The following is a 24,576-nucleotide window of genomic DNA, read 5'->3' on the forward strand; positions in this document are numbered from 1 at the left end:
GAATTGTTATAAATTCTAGTCGAATGAACCTTATTTTCCGAATAAGAATGGGTGGGGCAAAGAAAATGCTAAGCCACGTGCTAGCAATACGATTTGAAGCCGTTATTACAAGTTTAAGTCCCATACAGTGTAGGCATAAGTCTCTTACACTAGAAACTATGAGGCAAAACATTGTGAAGCTGGAATATGCTGTGCGTGGTCCGCTGGTCCAACGAGCTGCTGCCATCGAGAAGGAACTTAAGAAGGTAGATTACTACCTATAACTAGGTATAGGTAGTAGTAAACCATAGAGTACCTAGGTACAAGGTCTGAGGAAGCGAAATAGATCGCGAATCCACAAGGATTTCATGCGCGAAGTATCTAGGTATAGTTTTCTAAGTAATAGATACATACACATTTTGCTCCTCTCCATAACCAAAAAATCTAAGCTACATTTCTGCCTTTTCTGTAGGTACATAGGATTCATTATACCAAAAAATCGAAATATGTATACTTAACACACTTCAATCGATTGAAACTTGCTTTTCTTAAGCTCTTGGCAGAACTGTTATGGTCACTCTTTATACGACAACGCTGCGACTTTCCATAAGTCATTCTCAATCCTGCCAAATCATCATCATGCGTTCATCTGGAGCCACTTATACTGATATATATAGTATAAGTGGATATATAGTATAGGTATAGTACATTATTGTCGAGGCTCGGAAGTAGCTACTTGCAGGCTGAGGATTCGTTTTAAACGGACGACCTTGGGAGTCCGTTTAATTGAATCCGAAGCCAGCAAGTAGCCTTCCAGCCGAGTCATATATAGTGCTTTTCTCAAAAATGGTGCAAGAAATATAAATATCATAGAAATATTTTACAAAAGCAACTTTCTTAAGTATATATTTTCACAGAAAAAAGTAGAAACAATTGAAAAAATTAGCTTTGCCGCCTTTTTATTTTTTTAATAAAAAAGTAGAAGTGTATTTTTCTGCCGAAAATACGCCAACCTATTTGAGACAGCTAAATAGTCGCGGTACTAATCATCTGTTTGGCTGTTTAATGGGCCTGTGCCTTCATTTGATATGGCCATTTCAACTTTTAAAAAGTTTGGAACTCGACAAATAATGGAATTTGTATGCAACATTGCAGTCCCAAAATCGAGACTGCAATGTTTTTAACTTTTTAATTTTTGACTGACCATAAACTACGCGCTTCGCAACCTATTTTTTAAACGGCAAAGTCGACTTTGCCGTCCATTTTTGAGAAAAATAATTTTACGGTTTAGAATTTTAGACTCACTTGTTTTTAGTCACTCGCGCGACATGTTTCGGAGAGCCTAGGTCTCCTTTCCGTAAAATTATTCAATGTTAATAGCCATGTTTACAGTCTCACAACAGTTTAAAACCTTTACTGATCTTCTTCTTTGCCAGCCTATGGTCCGCTAATCTCAAGAATTGAATGTAGGTAGGCACTAGATTTACTGAACCTTGACTGAACCACCTTTACTGATCATCATTGTGAATTTGCAGGGCTCAAATAAACCGTTCAAGAAGGTAATCAGAGCCAACCTTGGCGACGCGCATGCAATGGGGCAAAAACCCATTACTTTTATTCGACAGGTACACATTCTATTTATATTGTACCTATTCAAAGCACCATCAACAACACTCGCCTACGCTGTTCTAAGGTACAGATATTAACGGTAAGCCGTTTGTGCGCAGAATATCTACAAAAGAAACTTCCAAACATAGCGAAGACATAGGTAGGTACTCGTAGCAAAATAGGTAAAGGCGTAGGTATAGAAGAAAAATCTGACACGAGCGCAAGAGATGTCTCTATAGACATCAAATGCATCTTAGCTTTTTCCCGATGGTCCCGGCAGCATTTTATAAAGCAGGTTCCGCTATAGCAATGTAATCCCAAGAATTATAGTTTTTAAGAATGTGATTTGCCATTTGAACGATCTAACTAACCTGACCGAGTCGGGAAACTACATTTACGCCTCTACGTCTCAATGTTTTTCTTCACTAAAGGGTCGTTCTCTCATTTCGTGCAAATCGGTGATGTTCTCTCGATTTGTAAATTTTCTTTTAAATGGTAAATTTTTGGGTTTTCATGCATTGTGGATTCATTTATTGACACTTTTATGCTAAAGGCACCTTCGTAACCTTATTACTTTTCATTTAATAAGACTGGTGGTAATGAACTACGCGCTGGTAATGAAATGGGCATGGATGGTAATTTTATCAGTGGACGGTAATGAAACAAACTTATGAAATCGCAATAAAAAAAACTTTATTTAACGAAAATTAACACCATTAATATAATTAACAACATTAAAATCACGTGTCTCAAGCGCTGTGCAGACGATCAAGCCGACTTAACAAATATTCCGGCTTGACATTCGCGACTTATGATTTACCACCTAGCTTGTAGCGATTGTCAAGCACAATTTACGTAATTGAAGACGTATTTCGTATTGTTTATTTATTTAATGTTTACACAGCACTACATCAGTCTTATCACCATCACACTGAGAAACTACATACTTTAATTTAAAATTAACATCCAAATACACTCGACTGCCAATCCATCCACCGCAGCTCCATAAACTCGCAAAATCTCAAGCAAGGGTTATATTTCTAATGTCCGGTACAAAAAGTCTTACAAGCCTCTCTACTAGTTCAAGGCAGTCAGAGTCTCCACGAAAAGCCCAACAAGCTAAAAGTAGTAGGCTTAAGTTGTGCCTCACCTCCAAAAACATGAAGCCCAGGGTTCCTAAAATAAATATTTTTTGGTAATACATCCTAAGGAAATTCTTTTGACCTTTTCCAATAGTAGAATGTACGTTGACTCGTAAGGGATCCAGGCTATCCAGGACGCCTCCAACTTGCTTCTGACCAGAACATTGTAAAAAACTTTTATGGGGCAAGGGAAATGGAATTCTCTGACGTTGCGAGTGACAAAGCCTAATCTACTGAATCTACAGTGGCAAGTGCTATGATGTGGTCGTGAAATGTTAGCCGCGTATCGAATATGACCGCAAGATCCTTTACTGAGACGACTCTTGTTATTACAAGAGTCTTTTGACCCAAGAGTCTATTGGCTCAGGTCCAAGAAAATATTGAGCATGTGTAGGAAATAGGGTTCGATTAAAACTACACACTTGACACTTAGCCGCATTGAAAGTCAGTTTGTTATCCCGACTCCATTGGAACAGAGATGAAACATCCTCCTGCAGCAACTTACAATCCTCCTCCTTCTTAACTCAATATACCAATTTAAGATCGTCGGCGTAGAGTAGACAACGAGCGTTATGGATAACCGAGAGCAGGTCATTGACCATTATTCCAAATAGGAAAGGCCCCAAGATTGAATCTTGGCTGTCACCAGAACGAGTATGGTACGGATCTGGTACGAAGTGGCCATGCTGGTCGTTGCGTACTGCGGTTGATCACGCAGATAACTGGCAAAAATGTTAAGCAAATGTGGATTGAACCCAATAGCGTCTAGTTTGTGTAGGAATACATCGTTATCCATACGATTGAAGGCTTTTCGGAAATCAAATTACAGGACGTCTACCAGGATAACCATATCCAGATGCTCTGAGATGGTGTAAACCAAGGTCAGGTTAGTTTCCACAGACCGTTTCGCTCTGAAACCATGCGGAGTGTTGCACAGGAATAATGGTTTCACTTGTTTCGACAACGTGCCATGGAGTATGGACTCAAACAGCTTTGCTAAAGCTGAACGAAAAGAATACCTTGACTTTGGGATCGGTCTTACCCGTGAAATCTTCCAATGGTGAGGATATGTACTTGTGGAGAGTATGTACCAGATTAAGCATGAAGTGTATTGGACCATTCTAATGCTCTAAACACCCCTTTAAGATATATGCAGGTACCTACGTAGTCTGGACCAACAGCATAGAAGCCCGAAAAACTTACTTTTGCGTTAAGACCCCTTATGCAGGTACCTAAGTAGTCTGGACCAACAGCATAGAAGCCCGAAAAACTTACTTTGGTGTTAAGACCCCTTACATTTTGGTGAATTAGATCCAGTGAAGGTTTCGAATCAGGATTCCGAACTAAGTATTACTGGTTGGTTTTTGTCTGACTCCCATTGACGTTGGATTTACGAAATGACCACGATTATCGGGCTACATAGTTGGAAATAAACAGGATTCATACATTGTCGAGGGTACTCCTATTTTGAAAGTCTTGGAGTCCCCTTTGAGCTTAAGTTCGTCGACAGTGCACCATGAATAACAGCAGATATGCCCGTATGTCCTCCGATTGTCAAGCTATATTCCACAGATGGATGAACTTGCGATGCTCCATCGCCCTGAGAGGTTTACACCGTTTTTTACTGCTGGTATCAGTTTTCTGAGATTTATCACGCACGGGTTGGGAATTGTCGCTTTTGACAGCGGAGGCACTATTATTACTTATCGGCCTGTGTTTATGTTCATGTAGTTTCTGCCTTTTATTCCAAACATTTGCCCCGTTCTCTACCTTATCGTCGACAGGTACCTGATGATTCCAATTCCAACTCACTTAGTCTCTTAGTAACGTGTCAAATTTCTCAGCACAGTCCTTGAGTGCGGTCTGGTATTATATGTAGAGCGGCAGGTTATGTTAATCTACTGCGCTCTAGTTAGATCCATAAATCACCAGTTGGGCTCCCCTATATATTATTACATACAGTTTTAAATGCTTATACCAACATACTATTTATAATAACTTAACCCTCTTTCCATTAAATGCACTGCCTCTAACACATTATCATTACCTTCTAAATTCGTTCATTACCTTCCCTGGCAAAATTGGAAGGAAAAGAAATGAATGAAACAGATATGAATGAAGTTTTGGAAGTTTTCGTCGCCTAGGTTGGTTGATATCAGACCTTGATTTCGCAGAATAAGCCACCCGAAAGGCAACCCTAAAACACATCAATTAGGTATAATGTTAATAATGTACAATTGGTACTTACTGTATAAATCACTAGATGGTGATGAAGATTTATCTGAACCACACTCCTTCCCGACACGAGAGAACGTAGGTATTTTCGTCAAAAGTAACATACGGACGACCGCTGCGGTAGCACGCGGCCAACTGACTAACGAACAATGTGTTGTATCCGCGGGAAGTGCTATATACCCTTGCTATATAGCAAAATATAGCTAATCCATTTCTCGCGCCGGTAATGAAGAAAATGCTTGGACCATACACTTATAAGGCTGTATAGTTTTATTGTTAATTTCTTAGAGTATAATATTATACGATATAAAACATAACTAAATTACTTGTTTACTGAACCAAAAAGAAGTTTTCTATTTTTAGTATCTTAAGGTTCAAATGGAGGTCAAAGTATAGCTTCACGCGATTGTAAATATAAAGAAAATAACCACCTTTTTAGAATTGTTCTTGGCGGGCCCATATACTTTAGGTCCTATGTTACAACCTTGCATTGACAGGTATTTGAAAACACCAACACATTTTTGGTAAATTGCAAATAATACCGATTTGCACGAAATGCGAGAATGACCCTAAAAAGCGATGAGTGAACATTTATGTCAGTTCCAGGAAACTCATTAATAGGAACTGGTTTCGAAACGACATTCTTCAAAAGTTGATGCCTAGGGCGCCAACGTTTGTTTGTTACTTTTATCATAATATTCATAAATTTCTCAGTTTTCCTTGGTCAGGTGGTGGCGTGTGCAACATTTCCAGAGCTGATTGATAAGTATGACTTCCCCAGTGACGTGAAACAGCGTGCTAATGAACTGCTGGATGGATGTGCGTAAGTCTCCATATTCCCATTCAGCTACACACACATGTACACCGAGCCGCAAAAGTGCATGGCCACTATATAAACTCCTCCTTGCATCGTAATCCTCACTGTAATGAGGGTCGTGACCTCCCTTTTGAATCACCTTCTCTCTCACAATCTCTCTCCATCTGGTTCTGTCCTTGGCGGTGTGAAGAGCCATGTGGATTGTGGAGTCAAGACTTTCAAGAGCGGTGCGGATCTGGTCGGACCAACGTATTAATTGGACTGCGTCCACGTCCAGGCCTTTTCCCATCCACTTTGCCGGTCACAAAAAGCTTTTCGAGGCTGCCACCAATGCCACCATCTTTCTTTGCTATATGTCCGAAGTATTCAAGGATATAATTCATAATTAAAAATATCATTCATAATGTGTCCATATAACTTTTTCATGTCGTTCCCTACCTACCTATCTGATAGAAGTACCTCCATCATGTAACCGGCAATGCAATAATAATCTACATGTCGCTGCCCCAATATTACAGGGTTCTATGTTTCACTTTTATCGAACTGAAATTTGAACATTGTCATAGTGACATTAAGTCGAATTTCAACTATCTTGAAAATGTAACATAGAACCCTGTAATATTGGGCCAGCGATGTAGCTACTTAATTCGCAAAATCATGTCTCCTTCTTCTTCCTCGCATTGTCCCGGCATTTTTGCCACGGCTCACGAGAGCCTGGGGTCCGCTTGGCAACGAATCCCAGGAATTGGCGTGCGCACTATTTTTAGTTCAGCAAAATAATATTGTGTCCTTTTTTATGGGCGGCTTTTGTAAGGCAGTTCAAACGATCGTACCCAAAACATAGGAAGTAGACTTAAGTATTAAGCTTATTATTTCATGTCTTTAGAGGAAGGTCAGTCGGAGCCTACAGCGCCTCATACGGACTAGAAATAATTCGCAGGGACGTTGCCAAATTCATCGAAGAACGAGACGGGCACCCCAGCAAATGGGAAGATATTCTTATAACAGCTGGAGCTTCTATGGGCATTAAAAGTATTCTCAACTTGTATTCTTCGGATGAGGGCAAACCTGATGGTAAGTAAAACCAGTGGTATTTCACTCAATTGATCGGGAGTTCAGCTAACGACCGAGCAGACATTTAATCTTGATTTTGATATTACATATTTCATATTTGATGTGTCTCATTTGCACTATATAGACAGCAATATGCTGATGCGTTAAAAGTAGGGGGCTATTCATAAATTACGTCATTTCAAATTAGGGGGGGGGGGGGGGTCTGGACATCGGATGATGGTAGCATGACGTAGGAGGAAACGGGTTCATTCGAAGCATGATTTTTGGATGATTTTAGTGGGGGGGGGGGGGGGGGGGGGGGGGGTCAACAATCGTCTAAAATCGATGACTTAATTTATGGGCAGCCCCTAGGTAGCAACTGGTTTGATGGTGGAATATTCTAAATCTTCATTTAGCGCTATATAGATATAGAGATTTTTATTTGCATAAGGTATTTTAGATCAGTGGATATCTAAGTATTTTTAACAGATTAAAAAAAGGAGTAAGTTCTCATTTCATCGTATTTTTTTAATGTACCATGTTCATCTTCTTTGCAACTATTACCTAGGCCGATTTGTCATGAAAATAGGATTTGATTACTGGACCCTGACAAATAGAGGGGACCCTTTAAATTATATAAGCACACTTGTAGTAATTTTGGTATTTTTTATTGTAACCGTGCGTTTGGTCTTGAAAAGTACAATTATGCAAAGTGGACCTGCTGATAAAAACCATAAAATTACGGTACTTATTTTAAAGTGTGTAGTGAAGTCGGTTCTTTTTTTGTTCTCTATATTTTCAGGTGTAATGATCCCCATACCTCAATACCCGCTCTACTCGGCCACTCTCGTCGAATTCGGGCTAGAACCCGTAGGCTATTATTTGGATGAGGACAACGCCTGGGGGCTGGATGTGAATGAGCTGAACAGCGCTCTGGACAAGGCGAAGAAAACGTGCAGTGTGAAGTGTATTGTTATTATAAATCCTGGGAATCCTACGGGGCAGGTACGCTAAATTTAGGGACAGGAATGTTTCCTATCTCTCTTTATGCTGAAAGTCTCCTGAAGATAGCTAGGTATTATGTTTTTGACGGTGCAAGATGACTACGACATTATAAGGCTAATGTATGACTTTTAGGGAATTCGGAAATGCAAAAGATTCAGTGACATTGGCACCTGTGTTTTGCACTTTTTGTCGCAGTCCAGGTTGGACTGAAAAACTGTGTGGGATACCTTCACTATATGCAAAAGAATATTGTAGTTAGGTACATTCAAGAAATTATAGAAACTACATTTTACTCCCTCGTCCCTCAATATAATCAGGAATACATTAATACCTTCTTCCACGCGTTACTCCGGCTTTTTGCCACGGCTCACGCGAGCCTGGGGCCCGCATGACAACTAATCCCATGATTTGACGTAGGCACTAGTTTTTACGAAAGCCTTCCGACCCAGAGGGGAAACTAGGCCTTATTGGGATTATTCCGGTTTCTTCACGATGTTTTCCTTCACCGAAAAGCAACTGGTAAATATCAAATTATATTTCGTAGGTACATATGTTCCGAAAAACTCATTAGTCTGTACGGAAAGAGAAGTCGTGAAATGGGGGGGGGGGCAATACATTCCACGACTCTTCTCTATCCGAACAGACTCTACGCGTCAGGGTTTGAGTCCGGATTGAAAGTCGCACGCTCTTACCGCTAGGCCACCAGCGCTTTTTATAATCAGGAATACGAGTACACTGATAAATTAATTTTCTCTTCTTGGTGGGCAAATATGCCGGGAAATGTTATGATGATTTTAACACGTGTTGTTTGACAGGTGTTGTCGAGGGAAAACATAGAGTCTGTCATCAAGTTTGCACACGAGAACAATCTGTTGATAATGGCGGATGAAGTCTACCAGCACAACGTTTACGCTGAGGGCAGCAAGTTCCACTCGTTTAAGAAGGTTTATTCATTTGCCTCTGTATCGTTTTTTTACAGTAAACAATGTAAACATTCTATACACTTGAAATGTGATAGAATGTCATTAAGTAGGACCATAAAACATTCGTATTTGTTAGGGCTTAGCATTTGTTTCGCTCAGACCAGAAGAATGTGAAATTTTACTTTTATACCAGTGATCGTGAAGTTCACATCAGAGTTTACCGATAACTTTCACAAGCAACCAAGGAAAACTTCGTTCCATATGCAGTTGAAAGGTTTCCGGAGCCTCAATCAAATCTTCACATGGAAAAAAGTGGAAATTTGATTATTTTAGAGACTATTTTCCGGCAATTGTCCATTAACAATGTTTAATGCAGAACATAAAACCTTTTTAACCTTTTGAACTGCGCGCGTATCGTGCGCGCCGCGTTATCGTGAACCTTGCACTAAGGTTGTTATCGGCGTCTTTGGCGGTCAAAAGGTTAACCTTTTGAACGCCACAGACGGCAACTGACGTAAACGCAAAATCGTGATATCGACGCCAAAGACGGCATTTGACGTCGATCGTTTTTTGATGAAAATCTACTGAAAAACACCCCACTTTTAGGTTGGCATTATTTATTCGCAAAACTAAATTTTACCCCCGTGGCGTCAGTGGCACGGCAAATGGATGCGCCGTTTGGCGTTGAAAAGGTAGCCTATACCTAAATGTTATCTACCTTCATAGGTACTAAGAGAAATGGGCGCTCCATTCACGGACGAAGTAGAACTGACTTCGTTCATGACAGTCAGTAAAGGCTACATGGGTGAATGCGGACTGCGGGGTGGATGGCTGGAGATCGTGAACATGGAGCCAGCAGTGCAGGCGCACCTTTATAAAGTAAGACTGCAACATATTCGGCGCGATTCGGGAAATGAATTAGAGATTAACTAGATACGATATAGTAAAGATATGTGACGTCCCACGGGTAAAGGTACCTTACGGCGGTTGGCGCTTACGCTATTATTAACGCCGCTCCAATATTATTGCGGCGCTATGCGACGTAAGCGCCGGGCGTCATAAGGTACCTTTTTCCGTGGAACGTCGCGTATCTTCACTATTTCATTCATATCTAGTGAATCTCTAATTCATTTCCCGAATCGCGGCGCCAGCCGCCATAAGGTACCTTTTGCAGTGGAACGTCGCATATCTTTACTATTTAATATCTAGTGAGTCTCTAATTCATTTCCCAAATCGAGCCGTTTGTCGTTTTGCTTATGGGAAATTTTATTTGAGTTTTCTACAACATCAGCTGCGACGTAGTGTAGCCTAACCAGACTAAGTAGCACGGTCGCGTTTTAATCCCTTGTCACCATGCCTGTCACGTTCTAACAAGTACGTAAGTGCGAAAGGGACGCGCATAGTGATAGACGATAAAAATGGAACCGTGCTGCGCCCACAGGTCCCGTAGACAGACAAGCCAATCGCTAACGCTACGTAGTGAACGAAACGCAACGGTCACTTTCTCTCACGTCACTCTAATATGGAAGAGTGATAGAGATACAAAGCGATTCGATGGCGAAGCGCAAACGATCGTCACCTTGGCTAGGCCGCCAGGGCTCGGAACCGGTTTTTTTTAATCCCAAAATATCCCAATATTTTTAATTATTTTATGCTCTTTACGTAGGCCTGAATCATGTATTTAGGTAACAACTTCGTATTATTAGATTGTCCCATTAAAAATGAAATAATAAACCAAAGAACGAAAAAGAACGTAGGTAATAATACCGGTATTTTTGTATGAAGAAAAAACCGGTTCCGAGCCTTGAGCCTAACACTGAATACAGGGGTTTTCGGCAGAGTAGGAACCTATCAATGTTTAAGTGAGATCTTACCACAAGGCTAGGTGCTAGTAGCAAGCTTTACAAGACGCAGCTCCATTCCTCTCTGACAGCCGTCTTCCTTTCGCTTGCGGGTAGAAGTCCACCTATTGCAGATTTAATCTGGTAGGTCCATCGCATATAGGTCATTTGCCTCGTGGTCTAGTGCCATCGGTTTTGCCTTGTCGTTCGCTCGATAGCTGTTAGATATTAGACCCTCATAATGTGTCATTGTTTCAGGCATTATCAGCGATGCTGTGTCCGACTGTACTTGGCCAGATTGCCACAGATGCAATTGTAAGTTTATTATTTACTCTAGTATAATTCAGGAAAGAATGTCCTCATCACGTCAGAAGCCGATGAAAGAAACCCGAAAAAATCGAGGGAACTCATGTACTCCATCGCCCACACTGTGAACTGACAGTTCGTAAACCTTATTACAAAAGGCATAAGGTCCACTGATGGACAGTTAGTGTTGCTGTTTGTATTATACTCACACCTATTGCGGTTTTGAAGACGATACTGAATCGATTTTCATTCTTTCCTGCTTTTCTTCTTAGAGAGCACCATTCGGTGAAGTGGAACTGCTGGTGAGAACCATAAAGTGTACTAGGTAGTAGGTACTTTACAGGACTGCCCAAAAAAACAATTTTCAATTGTTTTAAACAAGACAGTTCTTTTTTTTGCTAAACATGATTTAATAACCTGTATCTGTATTCATTAGGCCAGACCACCAAAACGAGGAGAGCCTTCATACGACCTCTACAATAAAGAGAAGACAGCTGTGTTGCAATCCTTGAAGATGCGCGCTAAAATGGTCGCCGATACTTTCAACTCCATGGAGGGGTTCAAATGCAACGCTGTTCAGGTATTTTAACATTTTCGACGACAGCTCGCACTTGGAGCCAAACCATCAGATGTTATAACCATTAAGGGCCACTTGCACCATCCTACTGACCCGGGGTTAGTGAGATGGTGCAACCCAACTATCATTTTAAGTGGCGCTAAGCATTACATATTATTCCTCATCATCATCTTAGCGTTGTCCCGGCTTTTTTAAACGGCACATGAGAGTCTGGGGCCGCTTGGCAACTAGCTTTTGCCACAGCGTCAGTGTCGGCTAAAGTCACAATATACATATTACATATTATTTTCTCATTGAAGGGAGCCATGTACTGCTTTCCACGGATTCAACTGCCACCAAAAGCAATAGAGGCGGCCAAAGCTGACGGGAAGGCGGCTGATGTTTTTTACGCCTTCGCTTTACTAGAAGAAACAGGTAATAATAACCGATGAAAGTTGAGGCCCCCTGGCGGAGGCATCGGAGTCCGGTATTTTTTCTATGGGAACGAAACCGGTTATTTTTCGTTCTTTGTTAATTATTTCATTTCCAATTGGGCAATCTAATAAATTCAGGTACCTCCCTAAAAACACAACCTGAGTCCTACATTTGGAGTAGGTATAAAATAATTCAAAATATACACCGTGTTTTTTTTGATTTCCGTTAATTTCAAGGGTGCATTCCTGAGCTTAAATCAAGTAACTTTCTCAAAGACACCGATGTTCTAATTAAGTCCATTTCGGAGATAATCCATAATTTATTTTTTTCCTATAAGGCCTCTACAAGCGTGTACACTTGCCTTAGGGCCGGCTTACATATTGATTAGTGTTTAGAATGAGTTCATACATTTGCTACTAAACTTAAGTACAATCTCGGTCGATTGATGTACGAAATGACATTGATATGTCACAGATTTCAATTGTTTGGTTGAGTTAAATGTAATGCCCGTGTTACAACAACGCTATATGCTACATTTAATTACTTTTTAAACAAAAAAAAAAACAAAAAAGAAAACAAAAAATATTTTTTTTTTGATAATTAACTATGCCATTTAGTTCTTATAAACGTACTTAACTATACCCCGAAGTTAACGGAATTCAATAAAAACACGGTGTATAAGGTCATTTCAAAGTTTTTGCAAAAAACCGGTTCCGATCCCTGGTTCAAGGAGAAAGATTCTTAAAAGGCTTATTAAGACTGTAAGTCTAAAATTGGTGATAAAGTTTCGTACGTGGGGACGCTAGATAAGATTTAATTTCTGATCAAATTGTCAATTTAATTGTCCCGTCTGGACTGGCCTTTAGCTTAGAGGAGTTCTAACTGACCTTCGGTGGACCTTGTAAGGACAAGGTAGATCACTATATTGTTAATACCTACTTAATAGCAAAAAGAATAGATAGTATAGAGGGGTCCTGTCATTGTAAATTTTGTAGTCACTGTAAATTTACTGCCATCTATCGCCACACGACAAAAACTAAAAATGAAAACGTATAAAGTTATCAAAAAATGTATATATATGGATAAATGATTTTATTATTTTTATATCATTTTGATCCATGTTCATTCACCGATATCTATGTGTTAAAATTGTTAAATATGAAACGGTGTCGTCACGCCATCTAGCCGAGGATAGGCTAAAGGTGTGTGCGGCATCTATTCGAGAATCACTTTTACTTGAATTCCGAGGCACGTTTTTTCCTTAGACTTTATTCGTCTTATACGAAGTTACATATGTCTTTGTTAATAGTTACCGCATAATGTATGGGACAAGCAGCGCCATCTACTTCAGCTGTTTAAACATTGGCCTCACTTTACTCGTCACGTATAGGACAGTAACTGTAAAAATATGGGTGTACAAATCATCTCAAAAATATGTCCCATAACTCTTATGTCAGTGAATTGAGAACTATGGGACATATTTTTGAGTAAGTTGTCTACACCCATATTTTTACGGTTGACTGTAAGGTTTACTCGGGTAATTCCGAATGTCGAAAAATGTCGGATAATTCCGAAAAGAGACTTTTATTATGATGGAATTAAGGGTGATATTCATCTAAATATCGGAATTATCCGACATTCGGTATTACCCGAATACACCTTACCATAGTCGAAAATAAAATATCGTGAACTTTATTGCAAAGAAATAAAGTCCATTATTTTTAATCCTCTGATCGCCATGCCATACCATGTCAATCGTGTGCTGCAGCTTATCAGACTGCATGAGACTTGATATTGAGCTATAGCATGTTGCTATTAAAAAATAAACTATGGCCAAAAGCAGTAATATAATCCATAACTTACAGGAATCTGCATTGTGGCAGGCAGCGGTTTCAAGCAGCGACCAGGCACCTACCACTTCCGGACCACCATACTACCACAGATGGATTTACTCAAAGAAATGCTCAATATATTTCAAGACTTCCACCAGAAATTCACAAAAAAATATGCCTAGCCATCACAAATTGGACCTTATATAATTATAGGAAGGTTTAGATTCGATCGGTATTGTGTACAACAATGGTGCTGTCAACGTCAAAAATATGTTTACATTTTCCACCTTATTACAAAGTATTAAGGAGGAAAAGTGTATACATATCTTGGACGTGTGCCTACGTTGGTAATAAAGTAACAACCAGAGGGCAACTTAGTTGCAAGGAGAATCGCAAAAAGCTTAACACAGAAGGGGCTACAATTGTTTAAAAAACATCATTAGATATGCCAACAAAACTTTTTTGAGGTCCTAACCACCTGTCCACCCACCCTGAGACACTACATGTCAATCAGCAGTGTATTAAGTAGTATACTAGAAAAATTTACAGTGAAACTTACATCAATAGTGATAGGCTGTCCATTGCAATTCAACGCGGTAACGCAGCGAGAGTGATGGGCACCTTTGCGCTGGGTGTAGCGCAGGGAGGCCTCTTTGAGTAGTTTTTATATTCCTTGTTTTATTTTAGTCTTAATTTAGTATTATTTATAGATATATTCAGTTCATAAGTTATTTATTTCTCTTTCTACTGTCTTTTTCCTATTTATTCCTTTATAAAACATAGTTTACCTAATAGTGATAGAAATGTATTTTGGTTAAAATCTTATGAAATAAAAGATGTAACAATCATGCACACTAGCTGTGCACCATAACTATGAAAATAATTATGATGGTTGTGGCACCGCCATACTTGGTCATGTCAAAGCCATACTTTGGCACTCAATGCAAAGTTGGAGATCAAAGTAATAGGTTAGAGTGTGGCATGATATTATTGTAACTTTTATATTCAAACTTTAAACTAAATATTTCATTAAAATTAAAATATATCGAGTAGCCTCTAAGATACTTGTAGAATTTTACTTTAAAGTGATAATTGTATAGTAATTAAATATATTTTTACCGTTTATCTGATGCTTTTATTGTTTATTTTGTATTATAGCTGACTATAAAGCCTAGGTTTACTTAAAAATATCAAAATTACAATCACTTATGAGTATAATTCAATCTTGAAGTAATAACACAAAGGTGTATCCTGGTCTGTCTCCGCTGGGCACAGATGGGAATAGGTGCATTCCTGTGTTGTTCCCATCTGTATCCTCATGTATGGCAGCGGTAGAGAGACGGGGAATAATGGGACTACACCAAAATAAACTATGCCCCGGACAAGTAATAATTATAATAATAAATAATTAAGGCATAATTTCCCTATAAGACTGGTATAGTCCCCCTTTTTACAGTTTTCCGATATAGGAAACGATGGGCTGCTTGATATATATCATTTACTTACAAATAAAATCAATGCACTTGCAGTTGCCGACCAAACAGAAACCTCAAAAGAAAAATACGAATATTTGTTTGACAGTTGACTCTGAGATTGACACATTACATTGACATTTACTGACAGTGACATTAGCGTTAGTGTTGCCAACGACAGGCATAAAATATTGTAGTTTTGGAAGCATGATGCACGATTTACAGGGATTTAGTATTTAAATGGCAAATACCCTATAAGTGAGAAGATTAGGATTCCACCTGTACAATTTCAGCCAATGTGTATTTGCGTCTCACATTTTGCTAAATGAGAGAGTGAGACGCACGTAAGACGCAATGAATTGGACCAAGAAATTGGACAGGAATACCATCCTTTTTTAGCAAGCAAAGAATTATGGTAGCAAGGAATTTATAGTTTGTCAAAGGACTGTCTCATTTCAATCATCGACAGAATCGTACTATCTTTGTCTTACACTAGTATTAGCACCCAAAAGAAAAGGATGAGTATAGTTTTCCTGGTTCTTACTGACTGACATTATAGCTTCTTTCAAGGGAATGAATATTATTTAACTGTGCACCTGCAAATCGTTGTTTTACCAAATTTATTGTAAGTAATAAGGGCTTTTCTCTTTTCTTGATAGCTTTTTTCAAGAGAATATTTGTCGTTTTACCAAATTTATGCAGTCAGCAGTAGTTGAAAGTGAAGTATCACTTCTCTTCTCACTAACTCAACAGTTACCTAATAGTGTAAATTGGGCATGAGGAAACCAAAAAATTCAAACTATAGTTCGTTATTTTTATTTAGCATTAGAAATTAGGTAAACAATCTTGATGTGTCTTTTAATGGAAAAACACATTTTAAAAATAAGTTACGGCAAATATGTAACAATTATCAATCTAATACGATCATTTATATTCTTTTGCTTTCATAAGTAATAGTAACTGATTTTTAAAAAGCGTTTTTCAATTAAAAGATATGTCAAGATTCTTTCAAGTTCTTTCTAATGCTAAAAAAACGAACTACAGGAAAAAAAACTATAACAAATCTAAACGCTGACAATATACTGACAACTTCACATTATAATTATAATATGAAATGCCAACGGCTAATCCCTTTCTCAGGTTGATTAAGATATTATAATAAAAAAATACACTTATTATTTCTAATTTATTCGGTATAATTTTACAGTATCACATATTATTTTACAGTCACAAAACTAAATTAACAATGATTTCCCAAAGGCTTAATGGTGAGTAAATTAAATTACATAAGTACAGACAGTAAAATAAACTTGATGCTGAATCTACGGATTATTAAATCTACCCGATCGCCGGATTCAGTCTGCTAAGAACCTACATGTTATTTCCCTGTCGCACTTTCGCAGTGTCCGGCGACCGAATAGATGCAATGGCGGATCCATAGTCTAATAAAACATGGTCTTCTATTCCCAGAGTGACACAGGCCTACGTCACAACAACATGGCCGCTATATATAGCGCTATCGCATATTATCATATAGCGCTGTCGCATGATGACGTAGGCTTGTGTCAGTTAGGTGACCTAGAAAAGACGGGAATGGAGTACCAGGCGGAGTATATTATTATACCATGGGCGGATCCAGGATCTTGGTTTGACTTGGGCTTGAACCCAATGAAGGTAGATTTAGGTAGCTACTAGGTACTACCTTAAAATTATTAATTGAGCGTCTCGTCTCTAATGCATTGTGAGAGGGCTCGAGTCCCTTAGCAGCTTAAAAAAATGTAATAGCACCATAATTATGGCGGTAGATATCACATTTTTTTTACAGAAAACATCACCGTAATTGGTCGATCCTTTTCGAAGAAACAAACTACCACCAAAAGTGCTGCTATAATTTTAAATCTGGTATGGTGCTGAAGCTCTCCTCAAAATCATGAAATGGAAACACGCATTCATAATGATTTTCTTTGTTATCTAGCTAGTTAAACATCTCTATCCTCTATATGTTAAGCACTAACTGGTACTAGTGGTACTACGTATTTACGTACACCTGTATTCCTAAGACAATACAGGTGGAAACAAATATACATAGATTTAAGTTGCAATTAAAGCGTCTTTTAATTAGTAAAGCATAATTATTGTTTACAGGATTTTTTAAGTGAGAATTTAGATGTTTAGTTATTTTGTAATACCTACTGCTATTGATATTTAATTTGTTTTTGGTAGTTTAATGTTGCTATACCCTTGCAGGGTTCATGTTGAGACTGTATTTATATCATAAGATCCTCTGTACACATGAAACGCAATAAAATATATGAGTATGAGTATGAGTACGTATAGCTATGTTAAGTGAGCCGAAAGTGACGCAGTGTCACAACCACAACGCTATAACAAAATACGAAGTGAGTTGTACCATGGTTGTAGTACACCTATACGACGTCTTTCCGTTGTGGGGTACAAAGTACAAGTACAAATAGGAACCTACGTAAGTACGTGCAATAATAACTACTAGTGATAAGTTGTAATGTCAATTTTGTCACAGCAAAAACAGCTGTTGTCACGAATGTTGCCATACTAAAATGTCACATTCTTACATTCCCGCTTAAATTTTCAGTTTTCAGATATTGCCAACTTGCTAAAAATCAAACAAAACACAATACATACAAGATACATTCCTTTTCATTTCTTCAAATTACATAATTTACGTAACAGCGCAAGTAGTTACTTTTTTAGTTTTTACTATTTGATTCATGTTTTATTGTTTATAACCACGATAAAATTACAGTTTATCACTAGTTACGGCATTACAGCCCTAGTTCTTTGAAGTATTCTTGCTTTAATCAGATAACTATAACCTTCGAACTTGACTCTTGATAAGACATGAATTAAATGAACTAATTTATTATAATTATTCCGACATCTAGTCCTTTTGTAATCCGGGGCACGAGCGAACGTATCAAGCGATATATCGATCGGTGTACAATCGTGTTTTTGATTCCCCGTTTGCAGTCATTTCGTGATTTATTTTTGTGAGATAAAGAAAGATAGCAGTGACGTAAATTCTTTCTTAATTTTACAAGCGGTGTTATCGTGTGTGCGGGGTGTTGTTTAGCAGTGACGTGTTTTTAAGTAGTGTGACTGATTGCAGCCAACCATGTCGGGGTTGAAGATGATAAACCACAGTCGATTGCTGGCCGGCGCGGCGGCACGTTTGGACGCTGTTTGTAGTGCAACGTTGCCGAGGAATCACTTAATACAACACAGGATGGCGTCAAAAGCTATCACTTTAGAAAATATCAACCCTAACATTGTGAAGTTGGAATATGCTGTGCGCGGACCGCTGGTCATCCGAGCGGCGGAAATCGAAAAGGAACTTGAAAAGGTACGATATATTGATAAGGAATCTTTGCGCCTTAACCCACTATCTTTTTAAATTTATTTTTTTAAATAACTTTTTTAAACTTTCGTCTTTTTGAGTGAAAGGCACCAGTATTGAGCACAAGGCCAGTCAGACTATTTAACAACATTAATAAAATTGTGTTAATTACATGGATTGCTGCAGTTGCTTATTAATAAATTACAATCGGCATGTCATGTGGCCCTGACAATACTTTTATTATTCTTTGCACATTGTCCATGCCATGCCATAGTTTTCAAGAAGTCTATCCTCATTGGAACAGTTATGTATGTTCTGTGTGGTAAATTCAAAACTTATGTAAGGTTGAAAGGGTGTAATATCATTAGACTTCTTAATATTAAAACATTGCCATGATTGTTGAACTGATTACCCAAGAATAATTTTTTATTGTCATATTTAGATATCTCTACTAAACTCTGATAACTTAACATTATGGCACCATTCAATTGTTTTGATATGATAAGCCAGTTTTGTTATTCTGAAAACAAAAGGAAAGTGTAAATTTATTAATCAGGTTTAACTTTCCTTTAGCCCGAATATTAAATTATGGATTTAACAAATAAATAATTATTATTTTTGATATATTGTACAAACCTCATAATCAATATAAATATTCTACAGGCAACTTATACATTTTTGGCTGTCAATCTACCGACAATATGTTACCAAGCACTGGCTTGCTTCCCGCCACTCAAAAAATGAGAGGCATATTTTAAAGATGTAGCGCCCCTGGCCAGTTAGATTCGCCGCCCCATTAAGTGATGATATGTATCTCATATAAGGAAAGCCGCCCCGGGCCATGACCCCCTTGGCCCTAGGGTAAATACGCTCCTGCAAAATGTTCTGTGTCAATGAAGTTAAATGAATCTAGATTTATGATTAGCTTTTACAAACTTTTTGCCTGGCCTTTTCCGATCACATTCAAGGGTTGGCTCTTTTAACCCTTCAACGGTCAAGATTTAAAAAAATACACAAGCTTAAGTTCTAAAAATATTGCATTAGAAAAAAAATACAAAAAGATGATGTTATCGGTGGTCCTTTTCCAATTATAGTATCTAAGTATGCTCTATAAAGGGTTAACAGGCCATGTATTTGTTCTGGTATTTTGAGGTATTTATTCCAATGAAGGTTTTTTGGAACTTCCCGCAATTTCCAGAATTAAATTACAAATAACCTTTCCAATATGAATGATGAGACCTGGACTATCCGAGCCAAAATGAAAAGTCGCATCGATGCCTTCGAAATGTGGTGTTGGCGTCGACTTCTGCGAATACCTTGGACTGCAAAGCGTACGAACCAGTCCATTCTAGAAGAGCTACGCATAAACCGCCGGCTGTCGACCATATGTCAAGACCGCATCCTTGCATATTTTGGCCACCTCTCACGACGTTCTCCTGATAGCCTAGAAATGACGACTATGACGGGCAAAGTTGAGGGCCAGAGGACTCGCGGCAGACCACCCGCTAGATGGAGCGCACAAGTCACTACACCACTGCATCTACATCTTCAAACAAAGATTCTGGAGCATTGTCCTGAATTTATCAGGAAGTAATGTGCATTGAACAAAAGATTTGGCAAAGTTTCATACCATTCATTGTACCCAACAGAGTAAATGTTAGTTAACACTTTTGTTGCTGCAATTAGTCACATACCTTCATATCAGGCTGAATCAACCCAATGATTCTTTGAATCCATTAATCTTTAGGGTTCCGTACTCAAAGGGTAAACACGGGACCCTATTACTCAGATTCTGGCTGTCTGTCCATCTGTCTTGTATCTCATGAACCGTGATAGCTAGGCAGTTGAAATTTTCACAGATGATGTATTTCTGTTGTCGCTATAACAACAAATACTAAAAACAGAATAAAATAAATAGTTAGCCCCACTTAACTATTTATTTTATTCTGTTTTTCCTATACAATAAATGTGATTTATTGGCGTTTTTTGCGTAATGGTACGGAACCCTTCGTGCGCGAGTTCGACTCCCACTTGGCCGGTTTTTATTAAACAGACATGGCGGTCAAATCTGGCTGCTTTAAGCCCTTTAAGGTCCTTTGTTTGATCCATATGGAATGCAACACCTGTATAAAGGCAAAATTGCTGTTCACCTGTAGTTAAATAGAATGGTCCTTATTGCTTATGAAGCATATGGACCCTTCTCTGATGGAAAGCCACATATTAGCAAGTGTAGGCTTCTTATTAGAACTCAGATTAACATACATATATATAATGTTTCATATGAGTCACTCTTCACTTGCCAAGTTTGGTTTAGTGATGGTCGCTCTTAAAAATATCAGTAGGTACAGTCAAGTGTAAAAATATGGGTGCACAAATCATCTCAAAAATATGTTCCATAGCTCTTATGTCAGCGAATTAAGAACTATGGGACATATTTTTGAGTAAGTTGTCTACACTCATATTTTTACACTCAACTGTTACTACACATGGTGCTAAAAGTGATCAGAACATGGCTGGATAGCAAGGGTCCTTGACTTCTTGGCCTCAATTTTATTGAATAGGGGTTGTGCACAAATAGGGTTGCCAGATGGTCGGGATTTGGCGGGATTCTCCCGATTTTTAGCATGTGTTCCCGATTCCCGACAAAGTGAAAATTTTCCCGAAAAACAGCTTCACGTTATAAAACAATAATTTCAAGTTCCGAACTGTCGTCGAGCGAGCGAGCTGACGTAGTGCCAATAATGTAAAATATAGTTGTTTTTAATACAATTACTTTAATTTGAATGTATTTTTTTTCCCGACTAAGTCCCGAAATCACGAAAAATTGATATTGTTTCCCGAAAATAGCGTCTTTCCATCTGGCAACCCTACCTACAATGTACAACCATGCTCGTTAATCGTAAATATTTGTAAAATTGGAGGTTATGATAATTACATGTTTTGGTTCGATATACATTGCTGCTTTTCTTAGCGCAATACTGCTCTTTGAGTGTTGCCTTACTTCACATTGCTACTGCCATACTTTGCTTGACAGACTATAGCTCTCTTGTTTTCTTCTTATTATGTAAGACAGAGACAGAGAGTTATTAAAAATACATTAATCCTAATTTTTAACCCTTTATAATATAAATGAAGATAGCATTAAGCATCAACACCCAACACAGACCTAACGAAGAAGCCGCGTTGTCATATTTGTCTATACGACGGGACTTACCGACGGCGCGCCGGCGGACCACCAGCTTCAGCGGCACGGCTTCGGTCTGATTACTGGGCACTGTTACGGTGGTCGGGGTTGGGGATTCGAAGCTGGAAAGATGAAAAAAATATCACTACACCTTATAAGACAAAGACCCCCGCCGCGTCTGTCTGTTTGTGTCTATGTATGTTCGCGATAAACTCAAAAACGACTGAACGGATTTTCATGCGTTTTTCACCTATTGATTCCTGAGGAAGGTTTAGGTGTATAATTTGTTAAGGTTTTGTGTAACCCGTGCGAAGCCGGGCCGGGTCGCTAGTGTAATATAAATATAGGAGAAATAAAGTATACCAAACGTATTTGTTCCAACGTGATTTACGAAAAAGGAAAGATACGATTTCACAAATTAGTATGTATCACATCATTCAAACTATCAGATAAGATCAGAAACTCAGAAATAAGAAAGAAAACAAAGATTACCGACATACTTGCTCGCATTGACCATCTAAAGTGGGGATGGACAGGCCACATGCTACGCTGCCCAATAGAATAATGGAGCAAACAGGTTACTCTATGGTACCCTAGAGGCTGTACTAGAAAGCAAGCACATCTGTCTGTCTGACTCTGGGGCCATACTGGATGAGGGTTGCTGCAGACAGAGCCCAATGGAGACAGTTGGAGGAGGCCTATGCCTTACGGCTAGGGTTGCCAGATGGTCGGGATTTGGCGGGATTCTCCCGATTTTTAGCATGTGTTCCCGATTCCCGACATAGTGAAAATTGTCCCGAAAAACAGCTCCACGTTATAAAACAATAAAAGTTCCGAACTGTCGTCGAGCGAGCGAGCGACCCGCGTCGAGCGTAGTGCTAATAATGTAAAATATCGTTGTTTTTAATACAATTACTTTAATTTGAATGTTTTATTTTCCCGACTTAAGTCCCAAAATCCCGATAAATTGATATGTTTTCCCGATAATAGCGCCTTTCGATCTGGCAACCCTATGCACAAATCAGGCGAGGTGTTTTCGGCTACTTTTTGACCCCCCCTCCCGAGCTCCCCCTTGGTGATATTAGGTGAGATTTTTGGTTACCCCCCTCCCCCACATAACATCACGTGTATTTTTTTGAATTGTTTTTATCCGACCGGTCAAGGCCACGCGCTCCAAAATTTCGTAAAATAGACTCGCTATTTCGAAGTTCGGAATGGCGATTTATGTTTAACGAAACCGAGACAAAGTATCTACTCATGTGGTAGGTATTTTTTCTTAGTTTCGTTCACTGTATAAAAATACAGGTGAGGTCTCCTTATACTCCCCCTCCCCCAACGTGATCTGGCGTGATTTGTGCACAAGCCCATATTTGTTTTTATTAATGTTATTGGGTGGATTTCAAAATCCTGCGAAAACTTATGGTTCGGTCTTTATAAAAAAAACTAGTAGGTTGTGCGAGTTGCAACTTTTTTATATGTTTTTAAGAACTATTATCTTCATGTTCCTTCAATTACCATCTCCAATAACTTAATAGTTTTTTTTATATAAAATGTTTTATGTGTCTAAAATCATCACCGTCTACCGGAAAAATCTGAACCTTTTTGTTTCCAGTGAAAATTATAGCATACCTATCGTACGATTGCGATTTTTCTTTTACTTATATCTTTTCCATGTTGTTGTTTAACACATGACAAAATATGCAATAATTCCTTCACCGAGAAAGTACATTTAAAAATATTTAAAATTTTGTCACGAATATTCGTCAACACCGTCATGGTAATGTCAATGTGAGCTTATCTCCGTGTATGAACAACGAAATACCGCTAAAGGTCCTTGCCCTATTTTTCACTTTAATATAGAATGCCAAAAATGATTTCACTATAAAGTCACATCATTGAATCGTGAGAAATATTACGAACAAATTTGTAAAACGTAGTTTGTCACAACAGAGCATCATCACCGTTATGCTTTGGTTTAAAAAAGTTACAAATGATATATTAGAAATAATTACTGAAATGAATGGCAAAGTACATGAAGTTTATTGTGTAGCATAGACATTAACTACTATTATTCGTATTCTAGAAATAAAAACAAGAAACTCTCAAATCGTCAACACCATACCCATCATCACCGGGAAAAATTGACGACCGGTGATGATTTCATGTGTATGGTGATGACGGTTCTCAGAAACTTTTCTAGTTATTTTGCTATAATTCATTATGAAATTAAGCTGTATGTTTGAAAAACGTTCTCTATGTCTTCTAACACTATATAATGTCTACCTTATAAATGTAGAATAAATGTAGAAGAAGATATAACTATTTCTTTCACACTAGAGGATGGTTAGTTTTTAAATAACATTTTGTCTGAAGTAGGCAACATTTAGGTCACTTAGAACTTAGAACATACAAATGTTTTTTTTATAATCTAATAATGTAAATCGTGCAACTTAGAGTCTGTAATTGCATGTTAGTCGTGTTAAAACAAAGTATTAAAACAAGCAACATATATTAAGTTTTAAGCGACCATAGGCTACGGTACTGGCTCACTATCGTGATGGCCTTATGTTTTTTGATAATATTATATTAATTGATGTATATAATTACAGCAATTAATAATTATACCATTGGGTAGTCACCGGACCCAATACCTAACATTTTGTAACTTATGACATGCATTACAAGTAGGGGTCTTGCAACTTATAAAACACTGATTATATATTAATGTTTAGCTATTAAACAATATGGATTTAAATCATTATAGCTATTTTTAAAGTTATGCAATGCAATGATTCAAATTATCAAAAAGTAATAT

General features: G+C 38.2%; 2 protein-coding genes and 1 long non-coding RNA gene across 4 annotated transcripts in view; 2 read left to right on the top strand and 1 right to left on the bottom strand.

The window, feature by feature from the left end:
• LOC134795746 (uncharacterized) overlaps nucleotides 1-24,576 on the bottom strand; it is a 320,791-nt gene that overhangs the window by 198,523 nt on the left and 97,692 nt on the right. The window lies entirely within an intron of this gene.
• Nucleotides 60-13,921, top strand: LOC134795728 (alanine aminotransferase 2-like). Its single transcript, XM_063767678.1, has 11 exons — nucleotides 60-245; nucleotides 1,515-1,604; nucleotides 5,693-5,787; nucleotides 6,668-6,855; nucleotides 7,637-7,839; nucleotides 8,655-8,783; nucleotides 9,489-9,641; nucleotides 10,862-10,918; nucleotides 11,346-11,489; nucleotides 11,786-11,900; nucleotides 13,766-13,921. The coding sequence occupies exons 1-11, from the start codon at nucleotides 66-68 to the stop codon at nucleotides 13,912-13,914; spliced, it is 1,503 nt and encodes a 500-aa protein (XP_063623748.1). The 5' UTR covers nucleotides 60-65; the 3' UTR covers nucleotides 13,915-13,921.
• Nucleotides 17,773-24,576, top strand: part of LOC134795675 (alanine aminotransferase 1-like) — a 52,791-nt gene continuing 45,987 nt past the window's right edge. The window contains exons 1-2 of one of the 2 annotated variants that reach the window (XM_063767599.1): nucleotides 17,773-17,918; nucleotides 18,350-18,583. In XM_063767599.1, coding sequence (XP_063623669.1) covers nucleotides 18,356-18,583 — 228 coding nt within the window. In that variant the 5' untranslated portion in view covers nucleotides 17,773-17,918; nucleotides 18,350-18,355. Of the gene's footprint in view, nucleotides 17,919-17,966; nucleotides 18,210-18,349; nucleotides 18,584-24,576 lie in introns of those variants that run through there. The other variant, XM_063767600.1, reaches the window with a different exon arrangement.

This window comes from Cydia splendana, chromosome 12, assembly GCF_910591565.1.
Source record: "Cydia splendana chromosome 12, ilCydSple1.2, whole genome shotgun sequence".
Classification (NCBI taxonomy): Eukaryota; Metazoa; Arthropoda; class Insecta; order Lepidoptera; family Tortricidae; genus Cydia; species Cydia splendana.